At 39.4% G+C, this 15495-nt stretch overlaps 1 protein-coding gene across 3 annotated transcripts; it reads right to left on the bottom strand.

Annotated features, from left to right (window-relative positions):
• Positions 1 to 1291: 1291 nt before the first annotated feature.
• Positions 1292 to 14204, bottom strand: LOC108090108 (GS homeobox 2-like). 3 transcript variants are annotated; one of them, XM_017188623.1, is made up of 3 exons: positions 13684 to 14204; positions 2952 to 3901; positions 1292 to 2179 (listed from the first exon to the last, which is right to left on the bottom strand). In XM_017188623.1, exon 3 carries the CDS (start codon positions 1873 to 1875, stop codon positions 1513 to 1515), a length of 363 nt encoding a protein of 120 aa, XP_017044112.1. In that variant the 5' UTR covers positions 1876 to 2179; positions 2952 to 3901; positions 13684 to 14204; the 3' UTR covers positions 1292 to 1512. The 3 variants fall into 3 exon arrangements, with proteins under 3 accessions (XP_017044112.1, XP_017044113.1, XP_017044114.1); XM_017188624.1 differs by having other exon boundaries at positions 3127 to 3901; XM_017188625.1 differs by lacking the exon at positions 2952 to 3901.
• Positions 14205 to 15495: the final 1291 nt, after the last annotated feature.

Below are 15495 nucleotides of genomic sequence, written 5' to 3'. Positions count from 1 at the left end.
TATTGGCAAACTTTGAAGGTCAAACTGATCGTGTGTCTATATAGCAGTGCTGCATAATGAAAATGACACAACTCGATTGGCTGGCGGCGAGCATGAAGTGAAAGTTTTTAGAACAATAAATATTACGCATACGCCGGGTGGAAAATAACTCAGCTTGAAGTGAACTTTTCCTTTTACTCGCTTGGCCAACGGAATAAATGCCAAACTCCAAATGTAATGTCGAAAAACTTTGTTAGGTGGTTGTTGCTTCAAGAAACTTTTGAGCTGACTTTATAACAACTTTTTGGTGAAGAGGAAGGTTTGCTTGGGTGAAGGGGTCAGTGCGGAGAAAGGCATTTATGATGACCTCAAGGCCCGTCGCACGTGCTTCAATTGTTTTGCAAATAAAAAGCAAGTTTCTTCTTTGAGTCTTGCTTTTTTCCGTTTAGAAATATTTTGAAGAAATCACTTTCATTACCCCAAAAATGTTGTTCAAAGTCTACGACTTTAAACCAATGATTCAAATACAAATCAACTGCTGAAGTTTTTAAGTATAAATTTGATCTCCTCTAGAGGAAACACAAATTAGAGCGTTTATTAATAAATGATAAAAATTGAAGTTCCATGTTAATTGTCATAATTCTGTTCGGGTTTCCTGTTTCTGAATCTGCTTTTCCACGTGCTGTCACCTTGTTTTCCCACCTCAATTAAACGTGAAGGGCGTTGACTTCGCTTATGTCACCCTTTCAGTCCGTCACATAGCAATATCCTCTGTTTTATCGCTTTCTCTGTCCCCTTAGTACTTGTATTTATTTTTACATTAATTATGCAATGTTTTGAGCCTCTTTAGGTGATTGTTTGCGAGTGGGAAAGAGACTTGGAAATTAAACTGTCAAATTTAATTGATTTATGACCTGTGATTCATTTTGTCTGTTAACATTGCACAAGTACTTTGTTCAACAGTTGTTTTGTTGGTTTCATTTTGTAAATGCTTTTTGTTTTCGCTTTCAATTTTAATGTATTTCCTGGATCTAACAATAAGGAACAAACTTAAAGATGAGAGAAAAATAAGACTTAAGGGTAACTTAGTTTTACTTATTATACCAACTTATTATATCAACTCCCAGGTGCTAAATCTTCATTAGCATTTACCACTTACCAACTGTGTACCAATATATAATCACTACAATTTACTTAAGGTGAAGTAAAGGTGTTTTAATTCATTTTTATACAAAGGGTGCTGTGCAATCTAGTTGGTTTCCTTTCGGATTTGTTCCCTGGGTTTATTGCTTACTTACAACGCTGTGCACTTGATTTCGTGTGGGTACTAGTTAAATCGAATTCAAGTCTAGAAACAAAAGCGTTAACATACAGTGGAGAGTGGACTACTGAAAATAACTACGGAAATAATCGAAACAATCTGGAGTTCGGGGTGTCGGAGAAGAGTTGTAATAAGATCAAAGTCGGAACAAAGGTGAAAGGTGGAACGTGGAAGGTGGAAGAAGCATCGAAAAGAGCGCGCGTGGCGAGGACTTACTGCCAGGAGAAGCTGCCGGTGATGCCGTCCTTGAGTCGGTCCCGCAAGGACCTCTGGCGACTGGGGCCCGATCCCGTGAGGGGCGGCAGGTGGGCGGTCTCCCCGTCCTCCAAAACGGTGGCGATGTTCGAGGCGGAGGTGGAGATCGGCGCGCCGGCGTGCTCCATGATCGGCGGCTGGTGGTGGTGGTGGTAGTGCTGCTGCTGGTGGTGGTGGTGGTTCGACTGCTGGTGGTGTGGCGATCCCGGTCCGGAACCAGTTCCAGAACCAGAACCAGTTCCCGCTGCCCCTCCCGAAGGATCTCTGCTGTTCAGATTACGGCGAAAGGAGCCGTGACGAGGCGAGTTTTCGCGAGACATTTCGAATCGATTCGATCGATTTGATTCGTTTTTAAGCGGTTCGGTTTGGCGGTTTTGGTTTATCGATAGAAATTTCGCATAAAACAATTAGAAGCATAAAACGATTAGTTCAATTGGAGCCAATTATCTGTAGCTTTCTTTTTTTTTTTGCGGTTTTTTGGTTTTAGATGAAGAAAACGAGCGAGCGAGTTGAACTTGCTTTTGATATTTTGGTTTTAGTTTAACTTTGTTGCTTAGGTGGTGAGTTTATTGAGATTTAAATTGCACATAGAGCCAAAAAGTATTAACGGTGTGTAAAAGTTGGCTATTCGGAGGGGAAAGGCATGTACCAAAGAAAATTATCAAAAAGAGTACAGTTGAAAAAGAGTAGAGAAAACGACTCTAGTACACCGAATACGTTGCACTCGATCGAAATAAAATGTGGACTTGGCATACGCGACACTTAGAGGCAAACATTCGTTGGAGGTTCCTTGTTGGGAATGCAAGTGGTGCTGGGGTAATCATAAGCATTTACGAGTATTGGTAGAGTAATAGAGAAATGTAAGGTAGTGTAAGAGTTGTTAAACAATATAGAGTATAGTATAAAAAAAAAGTTTGAAAAATAACACATGTAGTACTTGGTAGTTAGACGTTAATAGTTTTATATGTTAAAACAGAAGTTTGGTATTTTAAACTTGGGTTAAGAATAATATTATAAAACAGCAAAATAAAAGGGATTCTTCAAAGCCTTTTGTTAACAAAGGAAAAATAAGTTTGTTTAAATTTATTCGGTACAACGGATATATATTGTTGTCGTGTTATGTTGAGTTTATATAATGGAAACTTGTCGAGTTAGAAGGTAGACTTTAAGCGTGTTTAAGGGGAGTAGTATATGAGCGGAAAATAGATTGAAAGAGAGGTATTCGAGCTGTTTTAGATTTTCATAAGAGCCGAGTAAGAATAAGCGATCACAAGCAGCATGCCTTCTATTGCTATAGTTTAGTACGTTAAAGGAGTAAGAAGAAAGTAGTTTTGAGAAATGTGGAAAAGTCTGACGAGTGGAAAATGTAAAACTTTTGGAGGAGGAAAAAACGCACATTTCAGTTCGTGTGTCGTCCTTTTCTGCGGGAATCTGGATATCGGGACTCTGGACTCGGATTGTGTTATCGTGTGTTATCGGTTATCGGTTTCGGGTGATCCAATGGCTTTGGAAATCAGGCACTGAGATCAGGCCGATCTCCGACTGTTCGGGTAGGAAGAGTCTGTATTTACATGTGTTGGCTGTTGGTGGTTGGGTGGACTGGATTTAGACTCGGAGTAGCAGCAGTCGGGTTAGCTATAGGTGGCATAGCAGATATGGGGCAGATATATAGCGTGATCAGCCGATGCAGAAGCTGCATTTACCGCGCATTCGGGGGCACACAAATAGCGAGAGTGCTTGTTCATTATTTCATTACGGGTTGGAACAATAAAACAGTACATTTAGCTAGACATTTATGTGGGGAGCAAGGCATTCTATATCTGAAATCTGATATCTGATATCTGATGTTGGTGTTCAGTATTCGGGATCTGTTCTCTTCTCGTGTTGTTTGCCTAATATAATATGTTCTATTCAGTGTCGTGGGTTCGCGTCTTTGCTGCCAAATGCTGCGCAAATATTGGTAGATGTCTATGTATAATTGTGGCTAGAGGCGGTCGATTATAGGCAGGTTGTACTGGATATGGGCTAGTTATGTGTCTGTTGTACGAGCATTGTTGCTTAATTAGCTTTAGCTATTCATAATTTAATTAGCGATAGGTATATTAGTTCTATTTGATATTTGGTGTTTGTTCAGTGTGCTGTGCTGTTTGTATTCCTGTTCGTATTTGTTTGGTGCTGCAATTTGTTTTTGTTTCGAGTTCTGGGTCCGGAGTGTTGGTCTTTGTGGCGTGTTCGAGTTGGATTCGGATTATTTGTGTGCGCTATACAGTCGTATTCATAGCATTATCATTATATTTATATTTTTTATAAGTGGATTAGATATTGGGTATCTGATGGGCAACGAACCTGCAAAAAAAGAGAAAAAGGAGGGTATTAGTTCTGTGGAATCTGGTGTGCTTTGTTTAAATTAATGCTAATACTATAATACTATAATGTATAATACTATTTTTTATAACTTTTTTAACACATACATATTTGCTTTTATTTGGCACAAATTATTACCTAGCTAAACATTTTTTGGAGCTCTGTTTGGAATCTGTGTTAACACGGGACGAAAATAAGAAAGGCAAGAAGCTAAACAAAATACAGTAGAATCCTGTTATAACGACTCCGCTTATAGTGTCCGTCCAGGTATTGCGACGAAAACTCGATGGCTTGATTGGTCCCCAGACAGACTTATACACTTATATCCTTTTGCTTGGTGCGTCTTCCGGGTATAACGACGAAAACTCGTCGGTCCCTTGAAAGTCGCTATAAGCGGATTCTACTGTAATACATTTTTAGCGTGGGTGTAAACGACGTCAAACTTTTATACAACATTTAGCAAACTCTTTGAAGTTTTTACAACTTCTATTCCTATATACATTATTGATCAGCTTATCAGACGAGTCGATCCACGTCCAGTTTTAAGCCCACTAACCGCAAAATTCTGTGGCGACCGCAGTTTTGATTTTACAACAATTAGGATAACATGCTTGAATTCTACTCATAAAAAGTAGGAAACGACTTTTTTCAAAATACATTGGGAACAGTTATAGTTCGTAACCGCAAACCGTAAAATTCAGTACCGCCCACAGTTTTTATAGCGCTGAAATATTTTTTAATGATTTGGGCTCTGGTAGCAAAAACTCACTATTTGGCCCACCAGAATTATGCTGTCTGCATAAACGTCAAGATCTTTAAAAGTTGTTAAACTAAGTAACATATATCTGATAGTAGAGGCCATAGACTATTGCATTTTGTCTTCTTTCTTTATGTAACCGCACTAATAAATAGGTTAAAACAGAGGAAATTGGTGTGCATAGCTGAGTAAAATAGAACTACAGTAGAATCCGGTTATAGCGACATTAGTTATACCCGGAAGAGGCACTAACCAAAAGGAGCAAATTAATTTTTGGTATTTTGTTCTAGTTGCATGTTTGGCCCTAACACTTAAAAAAATTAAATATATTTAATGCAGTGAACATTACAAGCTGTGGTAGTAATATACATTCCGTACCAAAAAAAACTGATTCTTTGATTAACATAATATTTTTCTTAAAGCTTTCCCAGCACTTTCTGTTGATTGAACAGCAAATATGCACATAAAATAAAATCCAGATACTAGCAAGGACATCTGGTCATCGAAAATATAAAAACATCGATTTTCGGCGAGCAGAAAGAGTGTCTTTATAAAAGTTCGCTTTGTCGATTGCCAGAAATGCATTTTACCCCATCGAATTCCGAAAAATAAACACAGTCAATGCCATTTCGGAATGGACTTGTTTGGAAAAAAAAACCACTCGCGCCAACGCCAATGATTTTTCCCCATTTTCCGTTTACATTTCGTATGAATTGTAACAGGATATGCAGTTTAAAAGGAGGAGGGCAACCCCTTCAAATCCTCAAAGCTTGCACGAGGCTATAGAACGAATGTCAAATTGCATTAGAGTGTGTTCGCTCTCAAAATATGCAGAAGCCGTCAAATGAATTATGCATCACAGCATCAAGGCGGTGCAGGCCAAACAGCTTTCCTGCCACATTATGCATTGAAGAACGTTTAAGGGATTCAAGATCACAATAACAACGTCGTTATGGGAAAGAGGAATATCTTGACATTTTGGCGAGGACCCTCTGAATTGATCGAAAGGAGTAGCGCTTATGAACAACAAACACCATAAATAATATAATTTTTAACCTGAATAACCTTTAAAGATATTATCAGTACAAACCACAATTGACCTTGAGTCTGTTCATTAATTTTTTTATTGTAAAGCAGGGAAATGTTAATAAAAGTACAGAATTCCGTTGAAAATGGTTTGATGTCCTTTGGCTGTAATTAACGTCAATGCCGGCGCTCCAAATAGGAGCTTTGGCTTAAACGCAGACACATGGCCCAGAGCCAAGCCCAACTAAGCCAAACTGAACAGCAGCAGTCCTGCTGCACAAAAGGACTGCATCTGTCTGCACTCGCACACACGCTCATTATGATTATTATGAGTAGTTCTCTCTTTTGGCCGGCATTCAAGCCAAGTCTGTTGCTTTACCCTTCGACGTAATGGCCATCCCTGGCAGCCCCCTTTCCCCTTTTGCCCTGAAATGTTTCTGCCTTCGGCTGTGTGCCGCTGGAAAAATGTGAGCTGAGTGGAAAGGGACGGGTGAGGGGATGGTAATGCCATAAAATGAGCATCGAGGCACATTTAATAATCGCACTTCAAGCTTGTTCTAAAGGAGGCACCGTGGTATGCACCATTTCGAAAAAGAAAACGAATCAATTGATGCATTCCTAAATTATAATAATTTTATAAAAAAAACAATTAAAACTTATTGATTACAAAGAAGTTGTATGAATGGAATTTCCCGAAAGCCACACATTTTCTAATTGAAAGTTTTTAAATGTGAAATACGTATGTTTTTTTTTTATAACCAACAAATAACGCACTTCTGAAATTTCAAATACATTATTTTTTTGCACTTTTGGGCACACTTTTTAAAATGTGTGCATGTCTCCAGCGACCCACTGTGCAAACGGGGAGTGTGTGACTGTGTGGGTGTGTTGGTGTGAGGGTGTGTTGGTGTGGGCGTGTGTGGGTGTGGAATGAGTAATGACTGCCTTTGGCCAGAGCATTTGAGCATTTGAGCATTGGCAACGCGTTCCAATGTCCTTACACAGACAGTCAGTCGTTCGTTCATTTTGAAGGCTATGCACTTAGGCGAGGTCATAAATATGCGACGAGAGGGTGAGGGGGTGGGAAAGGGAAATCGAGGGCCAAAGGACGAAAGGGAGAGTGCTGAAATGTTATGTAAAGTGTGTTGGCCAGCTTTAGGCCAGCGGCTTTAATTGAGGACAACACCCACTTTGACACACGAACCATAAAAGCATGCATGGAAATCGGAAAACGATATGTAATCAATGCTAGAATACTATCTGATTTTTATTAATATTTACAATATCAGATTATATTATTTGTTTGATGGGTAAGAAGAGTAACTCAAAAATGATTACTTTTCCAGTATATTATGATATATGTATGAATAGGTTCACATTTTTAAATACCCGAGACAGACTCCTCATTGGTTTTCCTCAGTGCAGGCATAAAAAGGACATTTGCATAGTGAACCGAGTGCAGCTTCCGCAAACGCATCCGTTGGCGCCCGACTGGCTTCCTTTTTCGCTGTTTCGGGGGACCTGCATTCATTCATAATTGCAGGATGCATTTCGTTTTAGTTCTTTTAGCGCCAACACGCTCCACCTCCCTGGCTGGGCAAACATCAAGGATATCCTTGAGTTGGCACTGAAAAAATATTTGCACTCGCCCAGCGCTTTTATGCCTCGGTTTGTTTTGCCACTTGTCGGTCTGTCGGTCTGTCGGTCTCTGGCGAATTCCCAACGCACAGTGTTCAGCCCTTATTTGCCCCAATTGCGCTCGTGGGCCGGCAGAAGGGGCAGGGCACTTAATTTAGTTACTCTTGGCCCCGTGCGAGTGTCCAGCGAATGCAAATTGCATTCACATACTTTAAGCGCCCTCCGGGGCAACAGGGCGCATACGTAATGGAATTGACAGCGCGGAAAATCGAAAACTCTAGTGCCGGAGAGCTCTTCCTGCTGCACCAACTGCTGAACTGGTGAGCTGGCGAGACCAAGTGCCAGTGGTTCCGGCTTTGCGTAACTGTAATTTATGCATATAATGGAGACCGACCCTCCATGTGGCTTTTTGCTCCCCTTGCGGGGAAGCGGGACTGGTGACACATGGACATGGGCGATCAGGCAGTTAATGCTCTGCGATTGGCTCCATCGAGCCCCGAAACAGAGAGGATGTCAACTTAGTTTTAACTGGCCCCGGTTGACCAATTCCGCATCCCTTTCCTGCACAATTTAACAAACTAACAAACATATTTTTTATCCCGTATTCCAGAATTAAAAAACAACAGCTTGTTGAAATGTTTGGAAAACGGCTAACCCAATCAATTGTAATAATTTAAACGAATAACAAATAGCTCTTTAAGGGACTCATGATATCTTGATCGAATTATTTTAAACTCTCTGAAATTTTCAACAAAGCTTTTTTAGTTGCAAAATTGTCATTTAAGACGCCCACTGTATTATCATTATTCTCCACAAATCGAATATATTTATTAACCCAAAATGAAACAAACAAAATTGTTGTTCGGCTTCCTGGTGTTGGTATTTTGAAACGAAACGATATCCAGGAAAGGTGGCTGAAAGGTCTGAAATGTGTCAGAAATTGCATCGACACGAGCAGGAAATGTTTCGGCTGTGGTTCTCAGCACAAAATCAATGGCCTACCGGCTAAGAGGAAAACACGAGCGGAATTCCGTCCAATTAAGTTGTCACACAGGGAGAAACAAAAGGGTGGAGCAGATGGGTGAGATTATTCAAAATGTTCGCCAGATAACTGGGTCAATAGTGGGGCCTGAACAACAGCGATGTGGAATTCGGGAGCTTAGCGCATTATTTTCCACTGCGGCAGGGCCCTTGAGTACCTGGCTAACAGATTTAATAGACCAAGAGAAGGCAAACAATTGGCTGCAGGATAATGGAGCCGTTCCCTGCGCCCCCGGCCACTTCAGCTGGCTGCATTAATGCCAACCTTGCCACAAACGAACAAAAGAACTGAGCACTGACATTGACAGACTTAGCCAATGTTGACATGACTCTCTCTGGATCTCTTGAGCCCCGCAGCTCGCATTTGCATATTCATCTGCATCTTTGGGCTTGTCAACTGTTCCCTGCGTCTCTAATTGCAATTTGTACTCAACTGTGGGGCAATGGGGGGATTCCGGGGGCTTCCGGGGGCTTCCGGGGGTCGTTTGGGCCATGCACAAATGGATTAGGCCATAACAAAAGCGCATTACAAGTGGCTTTAATTGCAGGCTTAGTTTGCCGCTCTGCTCGGCAAATTACTTATACGCAGTGTTTGCCCTGCGGTTGTGTGTCTACCTGTGGGCGACTGTTTGCCGAGGCAGAGAGTTAGTTGGGTTGGTTAGTCGGTTAGTTAGTTAGTTAGTTATGCACTGCCAGCTCAGGGAATTATCCACGGGGTATCGGCAACGGACAAAAGATTGCAAGGTAAGACCGAGGCCGAGGCTCTCTGTTAAATTATGGAAATACTGAGGCGGGCTGGAGGGAAATACTGGGGAAAGAAGTAGACAAACTTAGGAGAACATATGCACAAACGGAGCTTAAATTGAAGTATTGTTCATATTCCACAAACACGAACAAAAATCTTGTTGTTAATCAACAAGATAAATCCTTTTTATTGGCTCCTATTGGGATAATCATAAGCAATTATTTTTAAGCAGGTACCCATTGGAGCTATGGGTTTTCTTGAGACAATTAGGCTTTTAGACATCTGTCAACTTAAAGCTTAACACGTACACACGACCATGACACCCTGGGCCCCTGTAGAGTGAACCATTTATCAACGTTTTAATTAACATACGCGGGCGGGACTAAAAATAAATTTCAAATGGAGCGTAATATATTACGACAGGGGATGGCTCAAAATTGTGGTTGGACGGGAGTGGAGCACCTAGTTTCACTGTCCAAGGACAGGCCACGTGCGGAGCAATTAAAGCGACAACGATGACAATTAAAGGTGCGATCTGCGAATGGTTTCCACAATATATCATCCCACTTTGGCCCCTTACACCCTTGGCCTTCGTCCGGTGGAGAAAATGAACACAGAATTGTCCTTGACAAACAAAGAGAAATAAATAAATTTATTTATAATAAATAATTTTTTTAATGAAAAAACCTTATTTTTATTCGAATTGGAAATAAGTAGTTATACAGATTATCAACATTTTACTTCATTTTTACTCCAAAAGATCAGATCAACAGTAGAGGAACACATTCTTTCAATATTTGTATAATATGATAAATGCCATTTCAGTTAAAATTAAAATTAGGTAAATTAAACAAAAATTAAATCCTGTAACTTATATCCTTATGGAAACTTAGAATTTTTATAAATGTTGATGATATTCACCAAATAATGGAATTTAATGGGTTTTATGTCTTAAGCTTCTAAGGTATTCTTTCGTGTATTAATGAAATAGTGTTAGCGGAGTGGTTAGGTTCCCAACAATAAGAGAAAGTCATGCGGGTTCTGCGGTCGCTGATGTATCTTCCCCGAAAACTTTTAAGCAATTTCGGAATTTCACAGAACTTATGCGCAATTGGCACGCGAATGGAAGCCACAAAAGAAGCCAAGAAACATGAGCCTCCAACACACACTCACACACACTTACACTCACGCACACAAACACACGTTCAATTTAGCAGAAGCGTTTCCGCCTTGGAAAAAGTTCAGCTCCCTCTCCTTTTTTTACTGAATGAAAATGGCGCAGCCAGGGAAAACTGTATACTCTCCCACGCTTTCGGTGTCGCCCTCTCGCTCGCTCTTTCTGCAGGCCATCTCGCTCGCTCCCGCTGGGGAAGTATGAAAAATGCTGAAAAACAAAACCTTGTCAAGGACAAAGCACGCGACACGGCCAGAAAACAGCTGAGCTGCTGTTTGTTGTTGTCCGGACTCTCTTCTTCTCGCTCTCCCTCGTCTTCCCTCCCTCTCTTTGTGTACTAAAATTAAATGTAAGGGCCTGCGCGTGTTGTTAACTTAACAGGTTTTCCCTGGCTGTTAACAGCTCTGGGTTTTCCGCTGCGCCTGCCGCTTCTGCTAACCTGCCCATTTCCACGGAATTGATTATCGGCTTTCGCCTTCAAACCAACACAGTGCCTGCAAAAACTTTTTTTTCCTTTTGGTCATATCCTTGCCTAAGGTTTATTTAAATAAATTTAATTTAATTTAAACCCATCGGCATCTAAAACAAAGTATTCCATAAGTTATGTGAATCCACAAGTTCAAATTTAAATTATTTTATATAAAATAAATATGTTTTTATTTAATTTCACATGATTTTGAAATATTTATAATGTTATCTATGACCTGGCTAAAATTTAAACTTAGGGAAAATATTTGTTTACTCGTTCGAATATAATCATATATCTGCCATCGAACATATCAAATCGTAATTATAAATAGGTAAAAGTGAAATAAATGAAAATGCCTTTTTAATTTCAATAAAGTTTTTTTAGGCGATATATGAACAACCGCAAAAAAGACGAAAAACGCTTATTTTTGAAAATATATGCATTTTAAGAGTTTCGTTTTAACTCTCTCTCCTGCTCTTTATTTTTACGAGTTCTGACGAGTGGAGTTTTAGGAGAAGTCAGCCATTGTAAGGAGTTCTGAACATAATTTCCCCACATACAATGTCAACAAACTTTTTATTAGCTTTGACATTTTCGCCAAATTTAATGAGCGCCTGTGTCAGACCCTTCCGCCCACTTACAAAGGCCAGATGCTAATTTTTCGCCCTTACTACAGAGTACCCATCTACTGAAAGTTTTTATGCGCTCGTCGACAACTTTGGGGTCTAGCATTTCAGTCGTATAAACACTTAAGTAAAATTGAGTCAAAAAGTCATGCCTGCATTTATACTAAGTAAACTAACAAATTATATTTAGTTTACTTTTATTGTTGTGGTGTAAAGGCTTATTCATTTATTAAGCTTCAAAACAATTTATGAAAACCCTATACAACGACTATATAAATTAGAATTTGTATTAGAAAATAACCAATAACATAGTTTGATAAGCAAAATGGAAGTTAAAAGAATTTCAATTCAAATACTCCACATACTATTTCATACTGCATTAATGGATTACTACAGTGCTATTTCTTGTTGATCAAACTCTCTTATTGCTAGTCCAATGTTTACCTTGAGCAACAGTGATAGATACTAGTTTTTCCCAACTGCCACAAAGTGATCCGTTAGTATTGCAATGGCCACAACAGAAGCGACACTCCCCCTCCTTTCCAAGTCCCTTCGACTGAAAGGAGACGGCTGACCAGAAAATGGCTGAAATACTTCAGGCTGAAGTCCTGCGGCAGCGGGATCTACAACAAGAACAATGGGCAGGACGAAAGCCAAGAGCAATAAACAGGGAAACAAATGAAACGGCAGCAACGCAGGCAGCGAAATGTATCCTGGAAATGACGGCGACTTTGTCTTCGTTGTGGGTGGTCAACAAAGCCGCTCGCAAAAAGCACGCTTAGACGCAGAAACAATATACGCAATAACAATGGGAGCCAACAAAGTGTGCAGCAGGAGAAAGGCAGGAGAAAGTGCACATAAAAGTGCCATAAAACAGTAGACACTGCAAATGTATAAATTCTAATTTATAGTCATAGCAAACTGATCCCTAATCAACCTGTGTGGTTAAACAAAAGTTCAACATTTACGTTCAAATGAGTGGTAATGTATAATGTTCCAGGAAAACAAGGTTTAAACAATAAACAAATTGTTTAAAAAAGTACAACATAATTGTTTATTGGCTTACTGTAAAACGAGATATATGTATAATATTTAATAAGGCATCTAATCTTTATATGAATGCAGAGCCGAACATTGATTCAACTACATATATGTTTGTTATTTTTGTATTATAAGATTTATTTTTCCTATTAACTCCCTTAATATTTTCTTGAATGTATTAACAAACCCTTTTATCTGCAAAATTATGTTCTATTTGTTAAAATATATGATGTACATTGATTAACTCGACCTAAAGACTGTGATTTTTAAAAACAAAATTAAATCAGCTTGTTTAGTTATAAAAAATCTTTACCTGACTTTTTTTGAGCATTTTTCGTCACATTGACGGATTATAGTCGTTTGGTGGGTCCGATCCGACATAATACACATACCTATTATATTTGCTCCTCCTAAAGAACTTTCGGGTCCTTCGGCAAATCAATCAAACTCTTTTGGGATACAATTTCCCTCTTAACAATAAGATATTCAATCCGGGGCCTAAGCAAGATGATATTGCCCATTTCAGGTCACAAAGGTGGCGAGAAAAAGAGGCAGAAAAGAAGAGGCAAAAGAAGATACCGATGGAAAAGTGGGAGTGGCAGGCAGTTGACAGGCGAAAAGCGGCACAAAAAGTGAAAATAACGAGCAACTGCGTGGGCGCCATCACAAAGGAAAGAGCAATAAAACGAGGCAAGAAGGGAGGAGAAAGGGCCGAATAGAAATTAACAAAGTTGGGGCACAAAACAAAACGCAAAATGCCAAGTGTGCGGTTATTAAATTTTGCAAGCAATTGACCTGACCAGAAGAAAATGGGAGGTGGCGATGGCTGAGTGGGCTCCGATAATCGATAAATGTTGTGGAAAATGTAGCGCTGGGAAATTGCTACACATGTTGCAGCTGATAGGGCGGAATTAACTAAAATTGAACAGACGTTGCGATTCAGCTTTCACTAGCAGTCGATTGGTCGAGGTCAGGCTCGGAAACAAATGGCTATTTCCAAAAGACACGATGGCTAAAAGGTTTTAATATGTAACTGTTGCTGATAAGATTAGAAAATTATGTCTTATGCTTGTAAACATATTCATTATTCAATATGTTTTCTTCATAAAAATGCCGTTCTCTATACCAGACCATTTTTTTCGGCCACATTGAAAATCATGTTAAAAATTCGAAGCCGTTACAACTTTTCGATTAGGTAAAAATAACAATAAAAGTACAACCTATTTCAATAGAATATTTTCACTTACATTGCTTTGACTGGTTGCTGATTATATTGTATTTTATGTGGCTGTTCTTGGTTTCTGACACCGCCTAGTATGCGTTATATTTTTATGTAGTAACTTTCTCGTAATTGACAAGGACACTGCTTTTGGGTTCAGACCCAATTGACTAAGCACACAAACAATAATTCGAAATCGGGAAGTAGCTTTATATTTTCTTAGCTGCTTTTAATATTTTTGCTGTTGCTGTTAGTCGTACACACACACATGAGCACTCTCTCACGCACACGCACACATTCACCGAGATTTATGTAACACACAGCTGAGGGACCGAAAAAACTTCACGAATTGGCCAGAAATACAAAACCGTTATTCTTTTGTTCGTGTTTTCAAACTTTACGAGGTGCCATTTTGGTTATTATTAGTGAGACCAGGGTTTGCTCTCCCTTGTTGTCTTAGATTGTTTTAATTTTCTGTTTTGATTTATATTTGTTGGCCTTTCTGATATAATCTGCAATGGTTTCTGGCTGCCAAACTTGCACGCTCAACTGTCCACGATGTACTGTGCTAACGGTATTTACGTCGCTCCAGCCAACAGGGCCGAAATACATGGCCAAGAGAGAGCGAAGGAACTACCGTTTACCCTCTCTTTTTTATTCTCTCTCTTTTAGTCCCTTTAACAGAGCAATGGATTTCTATTTAATGATAACATTAAACAATCTGATTTAAAATTTACTTTTCTGTATTTTTTTTTAAAAAGTAAAACTTTTTTATAGCACTTAGTTTTATTTATATATTTTTACATAATAAATTCGAGTTCCCAGCGCATTGTCTCAGAAATATAACATAAACATATATTATACAAAATGCACAAGAATGTCCAATTTGTTTTTATTTTTATTTCAGGTTAAAATAGACGTTAAAATACAATATTAAAGATGTACTCTTCCCTTATTTATAAACTATGTTTCCTCGTGGTTAACAGTTCCTGTTAAAACGCATTGCCTACTGTTAGGGGCACGCGTTTTGTCTGAAAGACGCGCTGTAAACTTCAAAACTTACGAGTTATTGTTGTTGCTATCAAACTTTCACTATCACGATTCTATAGGTATGCACCATAAATTTTAGGGCCTCTCCTTGCTGAACTTGCTCAGTGCGCCGATGCAGAGAGATGGGATACTAATCGGGCTTGTGGCGGATGGCAGGCCTTTCTGGCCACTTGGGGGCTTGTTTTCGGTTTTCAATGTTAAGTGCGTAGGAGACGCCACGAGTGAGAGTGATAAAGAGAGACAGAGAGAGGGGGGTGGGAAAAGTGCAGGAAGACAGAGAGGACCAGGGTGCAACGGGGCGAATGCGCAACGCCAGCGATAACGGCAACTGGAGACGACAACAGAGCGACAGACAGACGAAAAAGGCAAAAAGGAAGCCCACGAGGCATGTGCTGTTCAGCTGGCTTTTTTCACGTTAACAAAATTGTCAATCAGGCTCCTAACAAATTCTTGCAAAACAAGAAAGGAAGCTAGCTTCGGCAAGCCGAAGCTTATATACCCTTGCACTCAGTGCAAGTTACTTGCAGTCATCAAATATGTCAAACAAAATACATAACGGCTAAACAACATCGAAGCTATGACAATTTTTCTTTTAATTTTCCATATTTTCGACTATAGATCATATCGCAGCTATATGATATACATAGTTGTCCGATTTTGATCAAATTTAATTCGTAATTCAATAGTCCTTAGAAAACTTTATATTCCGAAAATGTTTATCTGATGAAAAAAAACGATGTTATAATTTTATTTCCGTTATTTCTATATAGATTTTGTAATCTTTCCTATG

Source organism: Drosophila ficusphila, unplaced genomic scaffold (genome assembly GCF_018152265.1).
Source record: "Drosophila ficusphila isolate 14025-0441.05 unplaced genomic scaffold, ASM1815226v1 contig_791, whole genome shotgun sequence".
NCBI classification, from domain to species: Eukaryota; Metazoa; Arthropoda; class Insecta; order Diptera; family Drosophilidae; genus Drosophila; species Drosophila ficusphila.
This window is presented reverse-complemented; position numbering and strand designations above follow the sequence as displayed.